The 24,709-nt window shown below is 52.0% G+C and overlaps 1 protein-coding gene across 1 annotated transcript; it reads left to right on the forward strand.

The window, feature by feature from the left end:
* Window positions 1-1,694: 1,694 nt before the first annotated feature.
* On the forward strand, window positions 1,695-24,269 carry VSX2 (visual system homeobox 2). The gene is made up of 5 exons (XM_066998099.1): window positions 1,695-2,133; window positions 3,139-3,223; window positions 5,928-6,051; window positions 20,217-20,397; window positions 21,237-24,269. Exons 1-5 carry the CDS (start codon window positions 1,695-1,697, stop codon window positions 21,551-21,553), a joined length of 1,146 nt encoding a protein of 381 aa, XP_066854200.1. The 3' UTR covers window positions 21,554-24,269.
* Window positions 24,270-24,709: the final 440 nt, after the last annotated feature.

Here is a 24,709-nt window from a genome sequence, read left to right on the forward strand (position 1 = left end):
GGGGGCGGTGATAACACTTTCTGCTGGGATTCAGGCTGTCCATGGACACAGAAAAAGGCTGGCAGAAAGTCATGACTGGGTGAAGAACCAAGGCAGCCCAACGTGCGTGCTCAGGATGATGGATGTTTGCAAACAGGTGGGAGAAGAGGAAAAGTTCAGCATTGAGGATAATGCAGCAGAATGATGGAAGAAGGCAAAGGATGAGTTGGATCGGGAAAATGTGAGAAGGATCTGAAGCCACCGAGGTGCCTCCCCCCGGAGAACATCTGAGTCATTTGGGTGATGAAAGCTCACATAAAGCCAATATTTACTCTGGCCATGACAGGCTGAAAAAGGTTGCCAGAGATTAATCACAGGGGTATTGAAATATAAGCGTCCAGTGACTTAAGTCCACTGGACTTACTGAAATATAATTTCTGTTTCAAAGCTCTGGTAGCTTGCGGAGTGGCAAAGAGTGAGAGAAGGCATATCAAAAAGCAGACAGCCAAGCAAAGAGTTTTGTAGCTCAGTGACCAAAGTTGTGAGGACTTGGCAGAGCTGTCCTCACACAACACCCTAGTGGGCAGGTGGTGAAGTGTTTGGAGCAAAGCAAGAAAAACACCAAGAAACTCCAGTCCATACAAGCATTCTCATATAACCCACATCCCTGTACCTGTCCTTGGGCAGGGATGCGAAGCTACGTCTGAAAGAAGCAAGGGAAGGAGGGTGGTGGACAAAGAGTGATGAGAACATGGCCTCAAGCTGAGACGCAGCCTCTGTGCACCAACCAGGCCCTGCAGATCCTCCTCCAGAGACCAGGAGAGCCCCCACTCTGCAGGAAGGCAGGAGCCTTCGGGCCTGACCTTGGAGGCCTACAAGGCTGAGGAGGGGAAGGACGGGGAGCTGCTTCCCCTCTGCTCTGGGCTTTTTGTGCTGACCTGGGGCTGCAGTCCCAGCCTTGGGTTGACGTCCCACTGGTGAATTAGCCCCATGAGTGGACCTGGGAGCCATGCTGCGGTCTGCTTGTCCTTGTCAAGGTAAGTGCTGTGGAGGAGCTGCTGCCCCAGCTTTGTGAGACGCATGCCTTAGGCTCTCTCTTAGTTTAACGCCTTTGGTTGGGGTAGGGCAGGCAGGGATGAGGTGTGCGGTTTCTTGCCCATGAGCGGTGAGAGGTGCTCTAGCTACCGAGGAAGCGGGCAGGGGTATGGGTCCGAGCAGCCGTTTCAGCACCTCTGATGCCATAACCAGCTGTCTCAATGCCATAACCAGGTGTTTCTCCAACATGCAACACTCGCGGCCCTACCCTGCTTCAAGGACGCAGCTCAGCGCCAACCCTGAGCCCCCTCCATGCACCCCTATTTCCCGCGGACCACGCATTTCCCCCGGAGCCCGGTTGGAGCAGGGAAGCCGGGGAAGCCGTTGTTCGCCCCCGGGGGCCGGGGCCGGGGCCGGAGCCGCGCTCCCGTGCCCGTGCCCCCCGAGCCCAGCTCCCCGCGGCCTCCCGGGGGCCAAGCGGGGCCCGGGCCTTGCCCCACCGGGCAGCGGCCCCTCCGCCGCCGGTGCCGGCTTTTTGGCATCCCTAATCGCGGCTGGCCCCTGTGATTGGCTGCGCCGCTCTGACCCCGCTCGGGCTCCCGGCTGGGCGGATAAAAGGGGCCTGAGCCGGGGGCTCCCAGGCATTCCCGGAGCGGGCACCAGGGACCGACGGCCGCAGCATGACGGGCAAAGCGGGCGCGGCGCTGGCCCCCAGCCTGCCCGGCAAGCCCAAGCCCGACGGCGCGGCCGCCGCCGCCGCCCCGCCGCCACCGCCTCCGCCGCCCCCCGCGGCGGGGGCCAAGCCCAGCTCCGGGCCCACCCCTCCCCGCTGCACCGGTTTCGGCATCCAGGAGATCCTGGGCTTGAACAAGGAGCCGCCGTCGCACCCGCGGGCCGCCCTGGACTCGCTGCCCGCCGGGCACCTGCTGGCGGCCCGCTCCGTCCTCAGCCCCGCCGGGGTGGGCGGCGTGGGCATGGGGCTGCTGGGGGCCGGCGGCATCCCCGGCTTCTACACGCAGCCCACCTTCCTGGAGGTGCTCTCCGACCCCCAGAGCGTCCACCTGCAGCCGCTGGCCCGGGCCCCCGGGCAGCTGGACAGCAGCCAGACGGCCAGCTCAGGTAGGCACGGCCCCGGCCCCCGGGGACCCCCCCCCCCCCCCGGCCCCTTTCGTTTCGGCCCCGAGGAGGAGGAGGAAGAGAACGGGGGAGGTGGGCACCGCACCCACCCCCGGCCGGGGCCGCGGCCGCGCTGCGATGGAGGGGCCGGGGGCGCCGAGCCCTGGCTGAGCGGCCCCCCCCGCGGTCCCGGCGGCCCCATTTCGTTGCCGGGGAATTAGGGGCCGCCCGGCAGCCCCTTCCTAGACGGCGGCAGCCTCCCGCAGCCCTGCCCGCTGGCCCTACTCCTCCCAGGCCGCCTCGGGTCCCCCCGGAGCGCCGGGCGGCGGTGCCCGGCCCCGACCCCATCCCCGGGGGTCCCGGCAAGCGGGGCACTGCTCCTCGCATCGAAACGGGGGGCCCGGTTCCGACCCCCGGCTTCCCCTTCGGGGCCTTGCCGGCGCCGCCTTGCCCGCAGCACCCCCCGGCCTGGGCACCCCTGGGGACGCGGGGCGGCGGCGGCCGGCTGCCAGCTCTGCCCGGGGTTATTTTTATTATTATTTTTTTCCCGGTACCTGCCTCAACCCTTCTCTTTTCTCCCCTCCCCGGTGTTTCTGCGGGCTCCCCGCAGCGGGGCGGGGGGCAGCGGGTGCCCCGGGGCGGGGAGGGGGCCGCGGCTCCTTCTTTTTCCTACGGTTTTGTTGAGACCGCGGGGGCTTCGCCTTCGAGCCTCGCGGCAGCGGCAGCCCCGGCGAACGACTCCGGGGCAGAGAAGGGACAGCGGGAGCCCGGTGCCGGCCAGGAGCCATCCCCCGGCAGGGGACGAGCTCCCGGAGCCCCCGGCTCGGGACCAGCGGCGGGGCCGGGCTGGAGGCAGCGCCCGGCTGCGGGGCCCCGTCCGCGGCTCGATCGCAACGAAATCCTCGGCCGGAGCCGCAGGAACGAGCGGAGCCGCCGGGCCCGGGCCGGCCGGCGGGGGCCCGGCGGGGAGGGAGCCTCAGCCCACGGCCGCTGCCCTTCTCTCCGCAGATTCCGAAGATGTCTCCTCCAGCGACCGGAAAATGTCCAAATCCTCCCTCAGCCAGAGCAAGAAACGAAAGAAGAGGCGGCACAGGTAAGCGAGGGGCCGCCGGCACCGGCAGCGCCGGGCACCGCCGCGGGATGCTGCAGCCGGGCGAAGCTGCCCGGCCCCGGCAGCCCGGGGCTCCCCCCCGGCTCTCCTTTCTTTTTCTTCCTTCTCCGCGATAAATCGGATCTGGGACGTGGCCGTAAGGAGCAGGGAACCGGCCGCAGGTGCCGTTTGATTTCGTTTCCCTGGCCGCAGTTAAACAGCCCAAAGTGGCCCCTGCTCCGCCTCTAGCAACCTTACCGTGGGCTGTCAATTGCGGTCAAGATTTAAGCATTTTATTACTTATAAATAAATGTTTTGCCAATAGATTAAATGGTCGGGAAGCAGGGTGCCTGCTTCCCGAAGCTGAAGAAGGCTGCTGAATTGTTTAAGGAAACGAAAATTCACTCTGGGAGGTAGTTAGGGGATTTGCTTTCCCCTCCGGAGCGGTCTGGGTAACGCACTTTGCCTGACTTCTCCCACAGTTAAAACGGGATTGAATCACCTACGCTTTACAAATGGAAACGAAAAATCCCGTGCTGGGTCCTGGCATTGCCGTGGCCGGAGAGTCAGGACAAAGGAAGGCCAGACACCTTCACCGTGGGTGATTTAGGAATAATTAAATCAATCCCACCACGATGCAGGAAGGGTGGATTAAAAGATGCCCCAGTGAAAGCTTAGCGGGATGCGGGGTGGAAGGAGGCCGGCTGTCCCAGGAGGGTCCTGCTTTTCGTGCAACAGGAGGCTAGGTCTGGAGGGCACATCCCAAATCAGGGGTTCCTCCTGAGGAAATGTCGCAAGTTTGCGTGCTCCGGTATCAATTCAGATTAGTTTCCTTACCGGGCTGGGAGACAGCACAGCAGGAACGGGTACACAGGTCATGGTTGGGAAGGATGAGAGGAAATGAATTTCAGATTGGTTTGATTTTCATTTCTAGACAGCACCAAACCTGTAACATTTATCTGTAGTTGTGTATTCTGTAATAAATGGTTAAGAGCTCTAGTTGTACCAAGCACAGAGGCAGATGACAGGCCGATAGTCCGCAAATAGCTGCAGGATGTAAACAGCAAAAGGCAGCACGCATTGTGCATTGCAACGGAGACGGGGGCTGAGAAGGGGGAACTTAGGCTGGGGGCAAAACCCTCCCGCTGGTGCGCCTCGCTGGGCTTCGGTGCCCTTCTCGCAGGAGGGTGCAGGGGGATGCTTCAAATCTAACCTGGATCAAAATTGGAATCGTCTTTCCTCTGGTCCCAGGGAGAGAAAATGCAGGAGCTGCTGTGCCTCTGCTGTCCTGAGAGCTCACAGATTTGTCGGAGCCGAAGGAAAACTGTTTGAAAAGAGAATGGATTTAGGAGTGAATTTAAACAAGGATCTGATTGCAGGCAGGTCCCTCGCATTTGCATGCTGCTTTTGTTAGTAATGTTATTGATCTGACAGAATCATTTCGATTCTGAATAGCAGAGGATATTGCTGAGGCTTTCTGTTTATGCTCTGTTATGCTCTCTAGAATTGTACGGCTTTTCTGAAATTCTTATTTTTAAAAATGACTTTTTTCCTCCCTCTTTCCTTCCCTCTTCTGGGACTTACATGTTTCTTAGTTTGGTAATATATTTAGGCATTTACTTTGAACAAAGGCTGCAGGGTTTTGTTATTGTTGTTGATTTCTTTTTTTTTTTTTGGTGGTGGTGATGGTTGGCTATGTTTTGTTATTTTTTTTGCCATTGGATTGTTGATAGCTTTTACTGAAAATTGCATTTTGCATACAGTAGGGTTGGAGGGTGGGAGTTTTAACAATTTTAACCCTCGGGGGAGTGGAAACGGTGTGAGATCCCTCATCCATCCCCCGGAGAAGGGCTTTCATCCGTCTCAGCTTTCCAGCTGCTGATTTTTCAATCTGGCTGTCCCGAGCTGAGAACTGGCTGTGCCGAGGCGGGCTGGGCTGCTGCCCGCCCAGGGCGGCCCAGGAGGATTTCCAGAGGATAATGGGGTAATGCAAACTGGCAGAGAGCAGCTAATGGGATATCGGTGTGGGTGCAACCCGTGTAAAGGCAGAGGAAGGGAGTTTGCACTGCTCCTGGAGGGGCACTGTCTCAGGGAAGGGCTGGATTAAAGCAGGAGGGAGCAGAGTGGAGGACAAAAAGCTTTGGAGGATTCAGGCTAGGACCAGGCTCCGGGGGAGGATGGCTTTGGCTAAGGAAGAGGCTAAGGGAAGCAACTGGGAAAGGACTCAGACACCCTCTGAGACAGGGTGCAGAGCGGACACTGATTTATCTCAGCACAACCAAAGGGTTAAGTTAAGAAGCCTCTGGATGCAGGAGGAGGGGGCGGCTGTTGGCCAGGGCTGGTTGTGGTCCTGGTGTCGGGGGTGAGGGACGGGGACACCCCCAGGGTCCCAAAGGTGGAAGTAGGGCTGGGGTGGGAGGGCAGCTGCCATCGCGGGTGCTCGCTGCTGGGGGGTGATGCTTCCAGCAGGAGGTCCCCGAAGGGGAAGGTGATTTGTAACTGCCCAGAGAGCTGTCTTCTGGCATTTTCTGGTTCTCCTTTCACCCTGGCACCTGACCTTTTGTGCTTAGAAACACAGGAGGTGGTGGGGGGAAAGGCTATGCATTATCAGGTTGCTCAGGTTTCTGCAGCATCTGTGTCCATTTCTCTGACTCTTCGTCTCCTTTGCTTCTTATGTTTTTTGATCAAAGAGTTTTACTCCCTTCAGGACAATCTTCACATCCTACCAACTGGAGGAGCTGGAAAAGGCCTTCAATGAGGCCCACTACCCTGACGTGTATGCTAGAGAGATGTTGGCCATGAAAACAGAGTTGCCAGAAGACAGGATACAGGTAACCGTACCTCCTGCCCCTCCTTGTCCTGCCCCTCCTGGCCACATTCATCCCTCCCTGAAGAAAAGGCAGTGCCGTGGGATGGATCACATTTATCTGAATAAATCTCCATGGGCTGTCCCCTCCCCGCTTTAAATGTGCGGGCAGCCAGACCAGCTGTTCTTTGCTGCTTCGTGTTTGGTGTTTGTCTGCCAACATGTGTTACATGTGGCGTGTTGTAATGGTGATTCGGGGTGTGTGCAGCAGAGGGAATCCTAAATCGCTGAAGGGGAACTGGTGTGCGAGGAAAGACTGCAGAGTTTTGAGGTATTAGTGGTGGAGGCAACAAGAGCCTCCTGGAGACCAGGTCTGGACGGACAGCATGGGTGAGAAAGGGCTTGTCTGTGCCTCCTTGGGCACAGGAGGGTGTGCAGGGACGTGTCAGGGTGCAGGCAGCTGGCACCATCGGGGGTGGCACTGCGGTGGGGTGAGTCCCAGGCGGGCATTTGCACCATCTTGTCCACTGCATTTGCCTCTTCAAAGCTTCCCTGAAGGTTTCTGGGGATCTTTCCTTTTAATTATTTTTAATGTTTGGGCATTAATCATGTGCCTGTCCTGTTGTGCCACTGAGGAGGCAGAACAAGGCCGTGTGGAGTATTGCCACTGCATGGCAAATCCTCTAGTGGCAAGGAGCAGCCCGAGCAGCGAGGCGGCGCCAGCACCAGCCTTCGGCATGTGGCAGCCTGCGTGCAAGCAGTCAGGACAGCCCAAAGAGCTGGAGAAGATTTGCACTGGCTGTGTAGTGTGGGAAGCAGAATGTGCTTTGACAGGCCCAACATGAAGCTCACAAGGGTGGACCCCAGCAGCTGCTGCTGCCTCCCCATGTCCTGCTCCCACCAGGCTGATGCAAAAGGCACAGGAATGTAATGGCTAATTTAACAAAAGCAAGTTATGCTTCTTATCCCGTTGTGCTAGCAGGACTACTGCTGACCTAGGCTCTTGTAGATACCCTGTGTGCTGAGAGGACTTCCACCAGAGTTCAGAAATAATGGCCGTTCACCCAAAATCCTAGCTGATACATTAGGATTTTGCTCTGAGCAACAGGCCCCATGGTTTGCCTCTAGAGGGAGTGGGCTGGATGGAGGGTCACTTCTCCACTAGTGACCCCTGATGAGTTGAGAGGGAAGAGACCTGTTAGAAGCTGAGTGTTGCCTGCATCCACTGTCTGATGCTGGGCTGGGAAGAAGATCCTTTGGTTTCCTGTAAAGGGTCTCCTCAAGAAAGAGCTTCAGCTGGCTCTCACTACAGTAAGGCTGAGGGAGATGTTACAGCAGACAGGGCAGAGCTGCACGCTGCAGGTACTGCATCAGTATCTGGGGCATCCTAGTGCAGAGAGCCAGTATTTTATCTGACTTAGGAGGGAAGTAGTGGCTAAGTCATTTCAGCTCTCTCTGACGTGCTGCCTGTCATTATGCTGATGAGCAAATGCAACTCTTCCTCTACTGGAGAGTTGTTAAACCTAAAGTGAGACAGCCCCAGAGATCAGGTCAGACTTGGACAGCAGAAGCCCCCTGTGACGTGGCTGTCCTGAACATCAGGTGCTGCTAATGGCACAAGTATCACAGGAGAAAGCATTCCTGAGTGACGCTTTCACTCATTATGAAAGGGGAAATCAAGAGAAACAGCAGGATTTCTGTGGCATCGACTGTGTGAGAGCCAGAGCATCACGCCAGGGTGAGTGTCAGGACCATGTAAGAGTCCCAAGCACTACTGATGGGGGAGAAGTGTCCGTTCCCACTGATCTTCCCAGCAGGTCAGCACCAGACTGTCTCTTACCACATACTCTATGAAATCTTCTTGTCCATACCTTTCATTTTGTGTCACAAGCCATGACAAGATGATTCCAAGCTTTGGTCATGTTTCTTGATGTTTCACCTTGTCTTCCTTTTGACTTAGCTCCCTTTATATGAGTTTGTTTTTTCCCTTGTTATAGCACTTGCACTCTTTAAATCTGAACTGTTCACCTGTTTTCTTCTCCTGGCTATCACTTTTGGCTTTCATCATTGCCTAAGCAAGCTGTGAAGATCTTTTCTTAAACCATTCTTCATAAGTAACACATTATTCTCTTAAACATGTGGAGGTTCTGGTTTGAAAGCCATCCTGTCTGCCAGTCCTGGTCTTAAGGGACTTGACACTTCAAGCTTTTTTTAGGAAGCTTTTTCTCCTCAGGCTTTTCCCTCCAGTATTCTGGGTTCCAAATGGCATTTTACAAGGATAGTAATGGCCCAGCCAGCTCAGACACTGGTGAGAGGTGGATGTTAGAGAAGAGTATGAGAGCAGGGCTAGTGTCTAGTGATGTTTACCAAGTACTTTGACAGTGTCCTGGCATTGCGAACACATGTAAATATTTTAACATCTCATGGCAGGGACTTCCACAGCAGGACTGCATGAGTGAAGTAAATCGTGCTTTGAATCTATTAACATCATTTAATGTCACATACTTCTCCCCTTGGAAGAGACAGCTGACAATTAATCTTTACTCCCTTCTTCATAATATTTATAATTTCACGTCATCTTGTTCTTGTTTTTTTTTTTTTCTTTGCATGTGTTTATAACTGCTCAAGGGAGCTCTGTATTTTTGCATTTTCTTTGTAGCTTGTACTTCCTCCCATCTTTCAGCATTGTTCTCTCCCTCTTGTTGGTCCTTAATGAAAGTGTTTTCTAAGATTGTTGTGAACATCACATGCTGTGGGCTCTCACAGCATTTCATGTGGGTTCCCACAGGATCCACACCAAAGAGTGATATCTCCCCCTTATTTTCATTCATGGGATTATTTCTCAGGAGGTAGTAGTCAAAGAGAAAGTAAATCACCTATGAAATTCAATATGAAAGTGAAATTCAGAGAGTGCAATTGAGAGAATGATATATAGGAACTGCTTGCATGTAAAACCTTCAGCAGAACACTACAAATAGCCATCAGAGGCCAAGAAAGTTATTGGTTTGAGAGAACATTGAATTCAGGAAAAATATTCAAATCTTCCATTTAAAGAGAAGATGAGCATGTATTTATTTTTTTTTTCAAGGCAGCATTCTTTTGCATTGCATGCATCTTCTCCCTGTATTGAGCTGGCTGCTCCTAGAAGGAACGTGAGCACCCTCCCACTGGGCAACATGGGAAAAGGATTTAATTTTCCTAGTGAGACACCAGTCAGACCAAATGTCACTGTGGCCATTTTGCAAAGCACTTGAAAAAGACTACATTAATCAACGCATTTAAAAGAATATTCAGAAGAGTTGAAGTGCTGCTATTAAAATAAACCCAGGCCATTCTGTAAAATGCAGGTGGGATAAATAGATTTCTGTGGGGAAGTACATCCTTAATGGACAACTTGAAGTGTTCAAAATGGCCTCAAGCTGACAAGTATTCTAACACCTGACTTAAATCAGTGTCTTTCTCAAAACAGATACTCTTAAATGTAACGTGGATTTTTAGATAAGTTATCCCTATTGAATTTATTAATGTGACATTTCCAAATTTTAAATGCCACTATATAAAATATCAAAGGTCGGTAACAGTTTGATTTGGGATTATTGAAATAACTGTGTATGTTTGTCACTGCAGTATGTCTCTTACTGATCAAATGCATCAATTAATCAGATCAGGATTTGCAAAGCATAAAATCTTGACTGCCATCATGGGGACACTACATTCACTTTTGAAGCAAAATAATTAAAAATAGAATGAAAATAGCAAAAAAGGACACTTTTTTAAATTGATAAATGAATATATGGTGCTTATGTGGATGAAGTGTTTTCGGACAATTAAAATTTCTCGAGCAAGCAAAAGGAAAGCCGTGGAGGTGTTTGTGCCATGTTTGGGGAGTGGGGATTATCTGTGTATCCAGCAAGAGGTCACTTTTGGTCAATTTTGGCTAAAAACAAAAGAAAACCAACTAAAGCTGTAATTGGAAATGTATTGTTTTGGTTGCTATCAGATTAACACATTTCAGTATCACTGTGTAGCCTGTTAGAAGCAGAATGGGGACAGAAGAGCCAGGAGGGGCAGATATTTGGAGGGCGAGCTGAAGAGCATTGCTGCAGGTGCTGCTGGAGCACTGGGATCTGGTCACTTCATCCTGCCCTGCTGCCCATGCATGCTGTGGGCTTTTCCTGCTCCTATCCATTTCCAGCTCTCTGTGGGTACAGGAACCCTCCTGAGATGCCCCAGCATCTCCTTTGCCCAGCTGTAGTATTTAAAACACAGCTCCTGGATGCATGACACTGATAAAGAGGATCCTGGCCGCCAGGGCTTGCAGTACAATCAGAAAAGTATTATTTTTGCAAAGGAATGAATTTTAGTCCTAATCCCACAGCATAAGTGTGGAATGGGGATGATTGCTCCATGCGGTCACTGACCTTTCCTGAGTCTCTGCCTAGAATGGCTGCCAAGGCGTTTCTTAGTGCTGCACAAAGTGCTGTTTCTGTTGATTTTTCTAAGGTTTTGAGGTTCCAGTCTATCACAATTACTCTCAACAGGTGAGGACTGGTGAGGCTATTCTTGCTAAAACTTTGGTTTATTCTCACACTTGTGCCAGAATGAGGCACAGGGCCAATGGGTTCCCACCCATTTCTCTACAAAGCAGATTCATGGCAGTCATGTAACTGGAGATAAATTACCAGGGTGAGTTTTACCAATTACCAGGGTGAGATTACCAAGGTGATGGAGAAGCTGAAAGAATTGCTCCTGTGTGAGATACAACCATTTCAATACCTTTATTCTTATTTTATTTTTTTAAGAGCCATGCAAGAAGTTAATCATGCGATAGAGCTGAGGAGCCAGTGCTGGCTACCTTTCTCAATAATTCCTGAGCACTGGGGCAAGCCACGGCAGTGCGATACCAGATAAATGTCATTAACTTCCCCTATGCTTTTAGAGACGTAGGAAGTGTACAAGTGAGAGCAATAAAACTAATCAAACTTACTGGCTTGGTGAGAATATGATTATGAATGTTTCTCATGGCGTATGGTGCATCTCTGCCTCCATGTCTTTAATTGGTATGTGAGGAGTTCATCTACTTTGCTGCCTCTTCAATATCATGCTTGTGTAGTTGATCTAAATTCATATTAATTTCCATTTTTCAATTAAGAGTTGTTTAATTTGGCCCTTTCTGTAATGGAGTGTTTTCATTACCCTTTAACTGTGGCCCATTTTCAGCCCATGTGCTAGAACTTCGTTTATGAGTTAATTACCAGAGCCGTAAACAGAGGGGCTGGGTGGTGTGCAAGTGCAGGGCTCTGTGCAAGCCTTCCCAGAGGGATTACCAGCTGAAAAGTTTTACACTGCATGAATTTGTGCAGAGAGAGGGAAAAACGAGACGGGAAAGAAAATGGCAGGCCTGAGACATCTCCTCAGCTTACTGTGAAATGGGGACTTTCCTGAGTGTCGCTAGACCATGCAGGTACCTGCCCAGCTTGTGGGATTTTCCCTGGTAGAACGGGAGCTGTGGATGCAATTTAAAAGACTTTTTTTGTTGTTGTTTGTTTGTGCAGAGTTGCAGGCATGGAGGTATGTACACTTGGTATACCCAGGTACCACTTTTTCCCTCTGTGTCCAGTCCCTGGGTTCCATCAGCTACAGACCAAATTTCCAAATGGGACAGAAAATCAAACTAAAACAACCTTACATGTCCTAGTCTGCTACCTTCTACTGTGTTCCTTGCAAGATGATTATGGCTATCACAACATAAAAAACACTGAAAGACAGGTACCCAACAAAATATACCATAGCCGACTGCTGTGAAGTGCCTCTGTAAGGACTTTCTCTATCACAGGTGGGAGAACGAGGAATGGCTCTGCAGGGTTAATGCCAGGCTGTGACTACTCAGGCTCTCTTCCCCACGTTTATCCCACTGTTTTCTTAACAGTAGTAACAGTTCTCTGAGTTAGATTAGGCACTGTGGTACCTTGGTCACTTAAGCTCTTCTGGAAACTCTACCCTCAATCTCTTTGCTAGGAATACTTGCATTCACTCCTCCTTTAAACGAAGAACTTTCTTTTCTCTCCTCTGACACCTCTGCAATTTTTCACAACTTATTTAAAAAAAAATAAAAAATTGGGCAGCCCAGCAAGTTCAATAGTTAATTCCCCTCCAGCCTTTGGATGCCTGGCAGAGGGACCAACTGATGGCTGTGTGTTCAGGTTTTCCTTTAATGACCCTTTATTATAAAGTTTTCCTCCTTTCCTGACTTTGAATACAGATTTTTTTAACAGTTCAATAACAGAGGCACTTTAGAGACACAGTTAATTTACTCTTCCCTTTATTTCTTAATGGATCTATTTTTCTGCATAGTGTTTATCGTTTACCTTGATAGATCTCAACAAGTTCTTCTGATTCTTCCGGCAGCACAACCCCCTCTGCCTTTTTCACTGTTGTTCTTTGTGGGTGTTCGGTGAGCCTGGATTTGCATGGGCCTGTGAACAAACGTCAAAAATACTCCTGTCTTCCTCATGCACCAAGCTGCTCAGAAGTCTTGTCCTCGATAGACATGCAGATGACATTTATCTGCATGTGTGGAGATGGCAGGTCCTTCTGAGGAGGAGAAAAGAGGACCTGAGATGGAGAACAAACATGATACAATATCCTACAGCAAGGCAGCTTCCAGAGAGCACCTCTTTGGTGCAAACCTGCTTTGGCAGGGGGGTTGGACCCGATGATCTCTCGAGGTCCCGTCCAACCCCTACAATTCTGTGATTCTGTGACCTCCACCAGAGGCGTTGGGAAAGCATGCGGTGCTCCTCTGCCTGCTGGGGGTGGCATTACCCCAGGAGCTGCAAGAGGTGTTCAGCTCAGGGTCTGCCCAGTGTGAGAGGCAGTTTGCTCCCCACTTTCTCTTTCTGTGGGTTTCTGTTAGGCTCCCAGCTGTCTGAGCAAAGGCCGAGCTGTGAGTAAATACGTGTGCAGTGTTGTTGGTGGAGAAACAACCCCGTGACTGAGAGCAAGGCTTCAGCGGCTAAGTGTGCAACAGAGGGAGGGTGCCTGCCTTGGAGACCTTACCCTGGGTGGCCTAAGCGTGGGGCACGCCGGGGAATGCCCTGCTGAGCTCGGATGTGCTGCCCTGCTGGGAGCAGCGTCCACGAGCAGCTTGTGTTTTGCCAGCCCTGTGGGTTGCACCATTCGTTGTGCTGTGCACTAGCCCAAGGTGACAAGGTCAGCTACAGGCTTCAGTGACACAGCAGCAGTGAGTGCCCAGAGCATGAGCCTTCTGGAGCTGTGAGGTGCCATGTAAAAAGTTCTGGTGTCCAAGGAAGGCTGATGTCCCAGGCTCTGATTTTAGTGCCCTTTGAAAGGCTTAAGGAAGGGGGATGTGCCATTTCTCCTCTTAATACCTTCACTCACCTTGCTCCAAGCTGGAGGTGACAACATGATGTGTCTCCGCATGTTCACAGAGAGTGTTGTTTATGGATGTTTATGAAGACCCACAGTAAGGTTTCCTCTGTGCCAGAGGAGGTGCAGAGCAGCTTTAGCATGGGAAAATGAGGCAAAATTGGGTTACATCACGGAAAGGGATAGCAGCTTGGTTAATGGAGGTCAAGCTTACTGTCAGCATTGTGAGCACCTGTAGGAAGATGTTCTGTGCAGCGTCACCCCTTGTGCCAATGGCAAATGTCTCCCTGGGTTGGTGTGGACAGGGATGATGGGTACACCCTTGCCAGCTTTTCTGTGTCTATTTTGCATCCACACCCCTGATGTTTTTCCTTTCCTTTCCAACAAGTGTGAGAAAACATGCTACTGCATGAACTGGAAGGCCAGGTGAAAACCTCAGGTTTGCCAGGGGGACACAATTAAGACACGTTCCCTGGTCACAAGGGATTTTTGCCTCCTTACACCCCCTTATTTGTCTTTGGATTTTTATCTTTGACTCTGTGCAAGGGATGGGAGGATTAGGGTCACAGCAGTTGGAGAACGCACTGAGGCCTGTAGTGAGGTGAGATATTTACAGCTCTGGCTGCATTACTCAGAGTGCAACAAATAGCTATATCAGGCCACTTTGTGCTGTTCAAAGTGGGATTCAGAGGCATGCATGGCTTGCAAAAGCTGCAGCACGGTGTTGCCAGACACACTGTTGGTGGTTGTCATACCGAGCCTGTTCAGAGTGCCTTGTGCTAGCCTAGCTTAGAGGATACCCAGGCTTGGACGAACCACTGCCTCTTTGCTCAAGAGGGGTGAGTCCTGTCTCACAGCTCATCTCAGCCTGTCTGGCTGGATCTGTTGGCCAAGTGGGTCAGACACAACTCCAGCTACCACCAGGAAGGGCTCTTGCCATGACGTGTGTGGGAACTTTCTAACGTGAGCTCAGAAAGTTCTTTCCTAGTGTCAGTAAGTGGAGGGATGATGAGCCCGTGATCAGCCATGCAGGCCATGTGCAACCTTTACTACTCTCATTTAACTTCATATCCATTTTACACCAGCCATAGAAAGTGATGTCACCATAAACAGTGCCAATAATTTTGACATTACTTTTGAAAAGACATCAGTAAACTGTTGCCAGGCGTACACGAGTGGTGCAGTCTCCACCAGCAGCCTGGGGACAGGAAGCTTTCCTGGGACAGTCGCTGCAGAGCAGGGATTCAGGAAAATCCCAGGACCCTGTCAGGCCTTACACTGTCATGACAATTCATTATAAACCCCAAAACATGTAAGTGTGGATGGGGAGATGCCCAGGGGAAGATATAAGGTCATTTCTTGCATTCCCACATCCTCAGATTGGACCCTGGCCATGTCTGGGACAAGGGTGAGGACATCACTGTTTTTTTCAGTGGAGGTTTTCACTTTATCTACTCTCTGTTTAGAGGCTTGCATTGGAAAGCGAGAAAGCAACCCTCGACCTGGCAAAGGAACGTGCTGGCGTGTCCGTGTGTCCGTGTCTGTGCGTCTGTGCATTTGCTTGTGGCCATCTAGTGGACGTTCCTTCCAGCATGCACTGCCTTGGTCTGGGACCATCTCGTGCTCAATCCGTCAGGCTCGTTAATTGAAAGAGCCCTGCTGGAATACTACGTCAAAGGTAGCACGTGAGATTTGGTGAAGCAAAAATTCACCATTATGTAGCCTGGTGTTTTCCTTTAAAGGATGAAGAATGAAGGAATATTAACTTCTTTGTCATTGTTGATAGAAAGACAAAACACAGCCATAGCCAGTACCAGCTCCCCTGGCTGTGTTCCCCAGCTTGGAAAGCAGAAGCCGAGAAAATGAGAGAAAATGAGCGTAACCAATAAAAAATTTAGGTTGTGCTTGGGCACAGAAGCAGTACAGAGCCACACACTAGATACCTTAAAATATCCCTTTGCTGATTGAGATTCCTGGTCCATGGGTAGCCTCAGGCAGATTTCATTCTTTAGCAGACAGTGTTTCAGGAGATGATTAGGTAAACAAACTAACTAATATGATGAATGCGGATAACAAGGACACACCGAGTCTCATGTCCCTTTGCAAAATGAGAGATTCCTCCTACCACAATTTGCTGTTCTGCACCATCAATAATACAAAGGAGTATCAGTCATCGTTTGGGATTCAGAGGAGGAGCCTGGCAAGAATAACCTTCCTAGTCTTTACTCCAAGGTGCTGTAACCCTGAGGTGTGGATCATAGTGCCCAAGATTGGACTGCCCTGGGCAGTGGACACTGGGGATGAGAATTAGATGAGGATTAGGATTGGAAACATTCCCATTTGTAAGGCTTTCCAGTACTGCTGGTTTTGGTAAGGGGTCGGAGAATGACAGGCATGTGGAACAAGCATCCAGGAGATGATGCTGATGGTGCTGGCATTTGCTACAAGTGTGCGCACACGGGCCAAGCCCCGATGCTAGTGTGTCCTGTGGCGAAGAAAATGCCTCCGTTGGGATGGTGTCACAGCATGGGAACAGCTGTACTGCTGGTAGCGATCGGCAGAGATAAAAGTTTCACGAGCACTGAACGTTGAAAATACCATTCCTACGTCAGTGAATTACACCCCTTTCCTGCCTAATGAAGGACAGGCAGGAAGCAGGGCCAGGTCTTTTTCTAAAGAGAACAGGAAAGACAAGAGATGAGACAGAGAAGTTACACTGACTGCAAACGGAGCGAAGAAGGAGTCTTGCAATCTCCAGTACTGACCAGCTACACACGGCTGGATGTCTGGACCAGGAGAGGACGTGAGTGCTGAGCCTAAGGGTTATGGGGGCGCTCCAATTTTGGAAGCTACGGCAGCACAGCTCGAGCAGCAGTGGGCACAGATGGCTTCACCTGGGGCGAGGAAGCTCCTCTGAGCACTCTGTGTGTAGATAGAGAGGGTCTAAAGGGAAGCACTGATCAGTTTACCCTCGAGTAAAGATACTCCATTAGCTTCCTCTGGAGCCTGGCCAGCTTCTCTTCCCTTCCATGCCTTGCTCATCTCCACCCATCGCTATCTCTGCCCCTTCGCTCCCTCTAGCGTTCATCCTTACCCTGCAATATCCTGCAGTGCCTTTTCTTTGCACACCCTTCTGTAATTCAAGTGCTTTTTATACTTCTTTCTTCTTTACATCACAGAAATGCTTCTTCTTCTCATTCAGCTCCATGTTGAAAACTGATGTGTTTAAAGGGGCTGGTTCTTGGGTTTTCTGGTCACTGCCTTGCAACACCAAAGAATAGCAAGACAGATCTGCCCTCTTTACTGTTCTGTTTCTGAGGACAGGGTTTCTGAAACAAGCTTCCCATCAGAGTGTGCTTTTGTGTGCACAGAGGTGCTTTTGTGATAATAAAAAGATGTAAATCACCTTAAGCTGTTGACTTTTGGTCCAAAAGACACCTTTGCTCATCAAACCATGATAGCTTTGCAAAAACATCAGATGTGCTTCAGTAAAGGCAGTCTGAAATTAGCAATGGGTTTCAGCTACTGCTCATGAAGCGTGGAAGCGTAAACTCAGTCCTTTCACCATACCCTGTGATGTACCGTGGAGAACCAGAGGAAAGCAAGTGAGAAGAAAGCTGTGTGGTAAATAAGGTGTTTCACAAAGCTGAGCTGACCCATGTGGGGGGAAGGAACAAGTCCAAACATGGACAAACCTAAGCATCCCTTGAGGCAGACCAAATTTTACATCGTGAAGTTGTAGAACAAATATTTGAAAACAAAGACAACTGCAGCCAAAGAAGACACAATCCCAAAACTGCAAGTAAATGAAAGTGAAACAATCTCCAATCAAGGAAGGAGATGTGAGATGCCAATAATCAATAACTGCGTTTTCAGAAGTTGTTACTGATGCACCAACACTGCAGAAAATACCCCAGAACTACTAACACTGTTGTTTAATTCTTCTCAGACTCAAGGCACAGGAAAATTTTGGTAACATGTTAAGAAATCCAAAGAAAAAGTAAGATTTTCCAGAAGGACAGGCCACTGATGGAACCATTTTAATGAGGGCAAAATCCCAAGAACAGGCCACAGAGAATAATATTGCCCATCCAAAATAGTGTGGGGGCTGCAGGTGCTTGGGATGGGGTGGTGGTAGAGATGCGGGTTTGGGTCCTGACCCCAGGAATATTCGATATTGAGCACCACGAGTTTCACACGAGTTCATGCCTGAGGCTGAGATATGGGCACTGGCGTCAAAACAGGTTGGGTAGCCCTCCTCATTCCTGTTATGCTAGAAATTCGGCTGTTTCAAAGTTTCTTTTTTTTTTTTTTCCTCCAGCCAAAACCATGAGGAGATTCCCCTTAAATCTCAAAACTCGATTTGGGAAATCTCTGAATGATCTTCCTGAGGTGTTGATGTCATTTTGATTTACTCATTTTTACATGTTACGTGGATGAGATTGAAATACAACGTTGAGAAGAAAGCTATAGATAATTCTGATTGCGCTTCCTCTAGCCAGACTCAGCTTTTCCATGTGATTGTATCAGCATTTTTTGACAGATTTTTTTTTCCCCACAAATTCCAGTCAAAATTGGGCTGCTGGCTGCATTTGTTTGTCCATGCTGTTGGAAAAGGGATGCTTTGGGATAGCAGGTTTAGAGGCAGTAGTGGGAGAAGCTACTGCTGTGACATGGCTGAAACCCATCTGGGGAGGAGGACAGGGGGCATGGGACATGGGGGAAGATGTTTCGGGTGTCAAGACAGGAGGAAGGGAGAAGGGAGAGGTGATGAAAATATCAGTGAGGAGGCACCTGGGTAAAACGACTGAAGTTTGTTTTAAAAGTGGCCCAGTTGGTAACTGATGGAAAAAGCTTTGCCTGGCTGAAAATCCAGGTGTGGTAAGTGGTGACAAGAGGACACATGGATGGAAAGGGAGTGACCCAGTCCCCTCCGGCTCTGCCAGCCTGGCACTGAGACCGAGATCAGGAGGAGCGCACAGCCTGGAGCGAGAGATCCTGCCACAAACCCGTGCATTGTGCAGGCACCCTGCGCTGGGTCTGGCCACAGAAATGGTCGGAGAGGGGATGCTGAGCCCACCTGAGGGTCCTTGCTCTGGTATGGCTGGATTTACAGCCACCAGAGGTCCAGGGGATTGCCTATCGACAGAAGGAAGGTGTAAGTCAGTTTGCTTTTCATGCAGAGGAGGTGCTGGCATGTCATGTTTCAGGAAGCAGCCTGGCTGTAACATCCCCTCTGCCGTGCACAGCGTGTCTTCTGCCAGGAGAGGTAGGATCACAGCCGCAGAAACCACGTCCCCACTCCCCGGGGAGACAGATTGTCCCTGTCACACCAGTGCTGGGGTGGCAGGCAGAAGAGGCGAGCTTGCTCTACACCAAAGGGACCTTGTTCCGTGGCGAGGTTGCAGCGAGGCATTGATCTTGTGGTCCCCATGGCGGAGCTGGGGGTCCCAGGCCCTGCCGAAGCCCCCTAGTGTTCCCCCCTGCAGCCCGTGCTCCCCCACAGCTGTAGGCGGTGGAGGCAAGAGAGGGTTAAGCTGTCAGCTCTGTAATGTTAAACAGGTGTCAAAGGCACCTCCATATATCTGCAGATTGAAATCAAATTCTTTGCAGTATAAAAAGATAAATTACCCAGGCGATTCCCGCCTCATCCCACTCATCAGGCCAGCGCCAGACGGCAAGCAATTTTTTTTTTTAATGTGCTAACGACCTAATCAAGCAATCAAGTCGGAGAAGATTGCGGAGTGACCCCGAGCATCCATCTGCCAGCGAGACCCCACCATTCATTTCCATTCTGCCGTGTACTTTCCGGGAAAGGGAGGGAAAAAATAGGAGAAAAAAAAAATCCTAAACAAATTAACACCCAATTTTCTGTGAGTCTAATTAGTTAAATGAGGAGGTGTTTGGGGTGTCCGCGGGGAGGGAGGGGCTGCCTCTCGGAGAGGGGACTGGTAACTCCATGGCATTAATTAGCGCAGGTCAATGGCGTGGTTCCCCAGGGACCAGCTGCTTTAATTTCCCGTGATATTTCAGTGCCTGAGGCCCATCGATTCAAACTGAAATTAACTTATTTTTCAATCAGGCCTGGGCTGCCCCTGGGGCTGACTCTTCCTTTGCCTCCTTCTGAATAGACCTCGAGCAATTTTTCATCTAAAGCTGATGCCTCTGCTCTGCAGGAAGGGAGGGGATGCGGGGAGGGAGGAGGGCAGGCAAGACAAGAGGGATGGAAATCGGAGAGCGAGCACTAATAGATTTCTGCGAGCACCCCCCCACTGCCGCCTGCGTCTCCGCTCGCTGCCCCCCAGGTCACAGCTCGGAGATTATTCTGCCAATTTTCTGAGAAGATGAGGGGCTTTTCAAACTGGGAATTCAGGGCGAGCCTTGAGGATCAGCTCCCCCTTCTCCCTCCTCCCCAGAGCATGCCCCCTGGCCCAGCCCTCCCTGCAGGCACCGTGGCGCACAGCCCCTCGCTGCGGCTCAGGCGCCCGGTAAATAATGAAAGAAAATCCCAAGCACGAGAGCCAAAAGCCATTGGAAAAAGACACCAAAATGGCAAATTAATTACATCCTGCAGGGAGGGGTGGGACCTGCTCGCAGGCTTGGCCCTTGTCGCTTCTGCAAGGGAGGGTGTGGAGAGAAATACCCGGCAGCTGCTGCATGGGGGAAAAGCCTCCGTGCTCTCAGGGGGGTGTACGTGCACCCTTCCTCATCCCCATGCACAGGCACGTGTGTGTGTGCAGGAATGGGACCGTCCCACCTCCTGCTCCCATCACCCACGTCCCTGCGTGTCGCCCACCCCAGGTTTGGTTCCAGAACCGCCGGGCCAAGTGGAGGAAGCGGGAGAAGTGCTGGGGCCGGAGCAGCGTGATGGCCGAGTACGGGCTCTACGGCGCCATGGTGCGTCACTCCATCCCGCTGCCCGAGTCCATCCTCAAGTCGGCCAAGGATGGCATCATGGAGTCCTGCGCACCCTGGCTCCTGGGTAAGAGAGCTGCTGCCCTCACGGGTGGGTGGTGAGGGGGTCAGGGTGAAGGGGGGCCATGAGGAGGAAACCTGATGCGGAGAGCATCAAACATGGGGGCATGGGGGGGACTCGCCCTGTGACACCACTCATCAGCTAGCCCCAAATGCCTGCTGGTGCTTGGACCCTGACCTTCAGGGAGAGGGTGAGCTCCTGCGACAAGCAAGGGGATGAATGCCCTGCCTTGCTTGGGGTCCCTGTGAGGCTGTGTGGGGTGCCGGCAGCCCCCTGTCCTCACCATTGCCCCACTCCCCTTCCCCTGGGGGCCCCCGCAGTCCCTCCTCATGCTCTCAGCACTCAGGAGAGCTGCACCACTGCCTGCTTTTGCTTTGTTTTCTGTGGAGAAGGGGTGGTGGATGTAGTGGGGCTGCCCTGCTATGCTCTTGCTCTTTGCTTCCCGCTTTCTGACCTTTCAGGCTGATTCTGCCCCAAAACTGGTTTCTGGTGTCCTAACGATGGGCTGTCCTATCCTCCTGTCTGTGTGAAGCTGGGGGAGGCAGGAGGTGGGTTGTGGGAGGAACAAACTGATAGGGAAAGGCAATGGGAGACCCCCCTGGTTCAAGTAAGCAAATGGCCCTGGGGGTGCAGGCACCCGCTGTGTCTGAGACCCTCCTCCCCACAGAGCCGGGGCTGCCCTTGCACGGGGCCGGAGCGCCCGGCTCGCCATGACTGCTGTTTGTAGCAAGGGTTTCTGCTTTTCCTTAATTCTGGCCTCTCTTTATCTTTGCTGTTTTCAGTTCAAGATGGCTTTCCCATGCCCAGGCGCTTTTCTAAACCCGAATACCAACAATTCTTTTTAGGGATGCACAAAAAGTCTCTGGAAGCAGCGGCTGAGGCGGGGAGGAAGACGGAGGTGGAGCGCCAGGCCCTGCCCAAGCTTGACAAGGGTGACAAGGAAGAGAGGGGCCCAGATCCCAAAACCGCCATTTCCCAGGAGGAACTGAGAGAAAACAGCATTGCCGCCCTCAGGGCTAAAGCTCAGGAGCACAGCACCAAAGTCCTGGGGACCATCGCTGGGGACGCCCCCAGAAAGCCAGAGAAAGGGGAGGAGGCGGCGGAGGACGAGAGGCAGACGGAGAAGTCCAGCGTGTCGCAGAAGGAGGAGAAACTGATCTAGGGGGGGCAGAGGCGGCAGGAGACAGCCCTGACAGACACTGTGTCCTCCAGGGGCTGAAGCTGGCCAGGCCACCCCTGCAGCCTCCTCCTGGGGCATGGGGCCCGGCCTCTGTGCATGGGGCAGCCCCAAGGGTCACTCCCCTGGGGCGCAGCCCTGCCCCTCGCTCCTGTGCCCCCAGGGCCTCCCTCACCCCTGCCCCTTCCTCATCTCCATCGCCACCCCAGGGGGGACCGTGGCTCCGGCCCCAGGCCCCATCCAGCCCCCTCCAGGCTGGCTCAGCCTGGCTCACCTCCTCCTCCTGCCCCGTGTTGCTGCTGTGCCCTATGCCCCAGCCATCACCCGCTGCCCCAGCCCTGCCTGCGGCAGGACGAGCCTGCGGCCCTGTTGGCGTGAAATGGCGAGCCTCCGCCACATGTCTCTCCTGACCCAGCACTGCGGGCTGTGAGTTTGGTGTGGTTCATTTTTGCCTCCTTTATGAGGGGAGACGCAGGCTTTGCCCACAGACGTGATGTCACGTTCCCACCTCGCACCTCCAGGTCACCCCGGCCCATGCAGTCATCTCCTCCACACATGCTCAGGGGCTGAAGCCATCATGGTGGTGGGCGCTAGAGGCCGGTGCCACACTATTTAGCTCAGCATCCCTCGGGCTGCAAGGCCAGGCACCCTCCCTGCAGCTTCTACCTCGCTGCACAGCAAGGCCTGCAGCCCTGGCTGTAAAACACGCTTGGGGCAGGCTGCTCCCGCAGGGCTGGCAGAGACGGCTAGGTGTGTCTGTATCCCAAAGGCCAGAGCCTCCATTGCAGAGAGGTCGAATGCCAGGGAAAACATTTACCGCTTAAATTATTCTAGGAGATAGAACATAATTTGCCAAACTTATTTATGGAATTGAATTTGCCCCGCTTGCCCTCTGAGCGCTAAAGGGAACAACAGCCATGCAGATACGCCCCTGACACATGCTGTAATGTGTACATATGTCTCCTCGCTGACCCCACACGTGCACACACACACAGACCCACACAGCCAAACCCACTGTTTTTTGCAGTGCCCCAAGTTAACATCGCCCTTCCATCCCGGTCAGGCTGTGTTCCCCAAGGAGGATGTAGGACAGTCACTTCCACGCAGCCCTCTCTGTCCCGCTTTCAGCTGCCAGCACCCTCTCCCCAGAGCTACTGTTTTTATTCTGTCAAAATTGACCCCCTTCATACAGCCCCATCTGTCTTTGTCCCCAGTTTGTTCAAAGTTCAACGTGTTAGATTATAGCCCGCGGTGTGTAAATAATGTATATACAGTGAGAAAAGAATTCAGTATTGAGGTGTTTGAGATATGGAGCTGTAACAACTTCTAGTCATTCAGAACCTGTGATTTATGTGCCATTTTCTGTAAAGATATGAACAAGAATAAAACTAAACTGGAATATTGTGTATGAGTCTGGTCACTTCTTCAAGTCAGATGAATTCAGCCAAAGTGGAGTTGGGTGTCAGGCCTTAGACAAAAAACATTTCAGCAAGCTCCAAAGCAGCATGCAGAGAGACCGACATCTTCCTGCCCACCCAGATTTGGAGAAGATGAGCTCTCCCTTCTCAGTGAAAGACAAAGCTGGGGAGGGGGCACTCATCCTGGGGGCAGAAACCATGAATTTTTTATTCATCAGTTAGAGAGAAGGGCATAAATGGGGAATTCCAGCCAGGGGAGCTCTGGCTGGAGCGCAGTGGGAACCCACACTGAGTTGTGAGAGGAGCTGAGATATGTATGCTCTGCTAAGGGTCTCTGGGGATGCTCTCATGGAAGACACTGTTGTCTTACAGGGAAAAAAGGCTGAGGTGGAGCAGGTGTGCGTAGGAAATAAGAGACTGTGCTTGTGCAGTGATGAGGACGCGTGGGCTTGGCTTTGTGGAGGTGCTGTAACCTACAAGGCTGCATTTCTCCAAGAGACAGTGCCTTCATAGGTCTGTATCTAGCGCTGGGGACAGCTTTGATACAAATTCAGGTGTGTCTGGGATGGAAGGACCTGCTGTCAAATAATGACTGTGTACCACGTTGGTGGCCAGCTTATTCACCCGATGTATCGGACCTGCAGACCACGAGGGGTATCGCCAAAGAGCAAAGAGAACATGAGACCTCACTTAGTGCTGTTGGTCCATCCTGCAGCTACAGGCTGGTCCAAATTATTTGGAAGAAGGAAGAGCGTCCAGCCCAGCTTGCTGGAGCAAAGGTGTGCCCCCTTTGGCAAAGTTCCCTGTGCTGACTGAGGGTGTCTTGCCTTGGACATGGTCATGGAGCAGGGATCAGCACCCCAGGAAATGGCATGGGCTCACTAAATGTCTTTTGGCCCATGGGAAGGGCTGGTTCTGTTCAGGCTGTGAAGCCGTGTCCAGGAATGAAATGTGTCCTGATGTCTATGAGGACTGACAGCCAGGTTCCTGTGACAGCCCTGGAGGTGAGGGGCAGCCTGAAGCTACTGCCACTTCCCTGGGTAATGCACAGGCTCTGGGAGCAGGCACAGGATGGGGAGAGCAGCTCCTGATGCTCCTGCTGGCCTCGAAGCAATGAGGAGACGTTGTCCTGCAGCAGCAGTGGCTGGAGCTGCACACAAACCCAGGGTCAGAAACTGGTGGCTCCTCCTGCAGCACCCGTACTGTCAGGCACGCAGTGCACAGCCTTTGCTCATCAGATCTGAAAGCAATTCATGCTTGGAAAGCTTCCTGGAAGGCTCCTGTGCGGTCAGAAAAGTGGCTGTGTAAAAATAGCCACCTCTTACTCAGCGGGCCTGCTCTGATGGAGGAGAGCGTTTGCCAGCTCAGCAAGGCGAGGGAGTTGAGACTCGGGAGCAAGGGGAGAGGAGGTGCAGAGGCACGGGAAGAAGGAGGATGTGTGCTGCGAGCCTGCCGCCATGGACAGCGAAGAGATGTTGTCCCTTCTCTACATGGCAAGCTGAAGGGTCAGTCAAAAAAAACAGTCCCCAGGCTGGTTACCTGCTGCTTGCTGCTCTCACACGCAAGGTAATGAGTCCCTGACACACGGCTCTCATGAGCTAGCTGGCTGTAGGCAGTGCAGGGGGTAGATGTGCTGCCTTGTTGCAGCATGAGCTCATCGTTATCCAGAGCAAAGGCTCTGGGAGCTGCTGAAGGGCATCACCCCAGCAGAGTGTGTCTGCAT

The sequence above is a fragment of the Anser cygnoides genome, chromosome 5 (genome assembly GCF_040182565.1).
Source record: "Anser cygnoides isolate HZ-2024a breed goose chromosome 5, Taihu_goose_T2T_genome, whole genome shotgun sequence".
Lineage (NCBI taxonomy): Eukaryota > Metazoa > Chordata > Aves > Anseriformes > Anatidae > Anser > Anser cygnoides.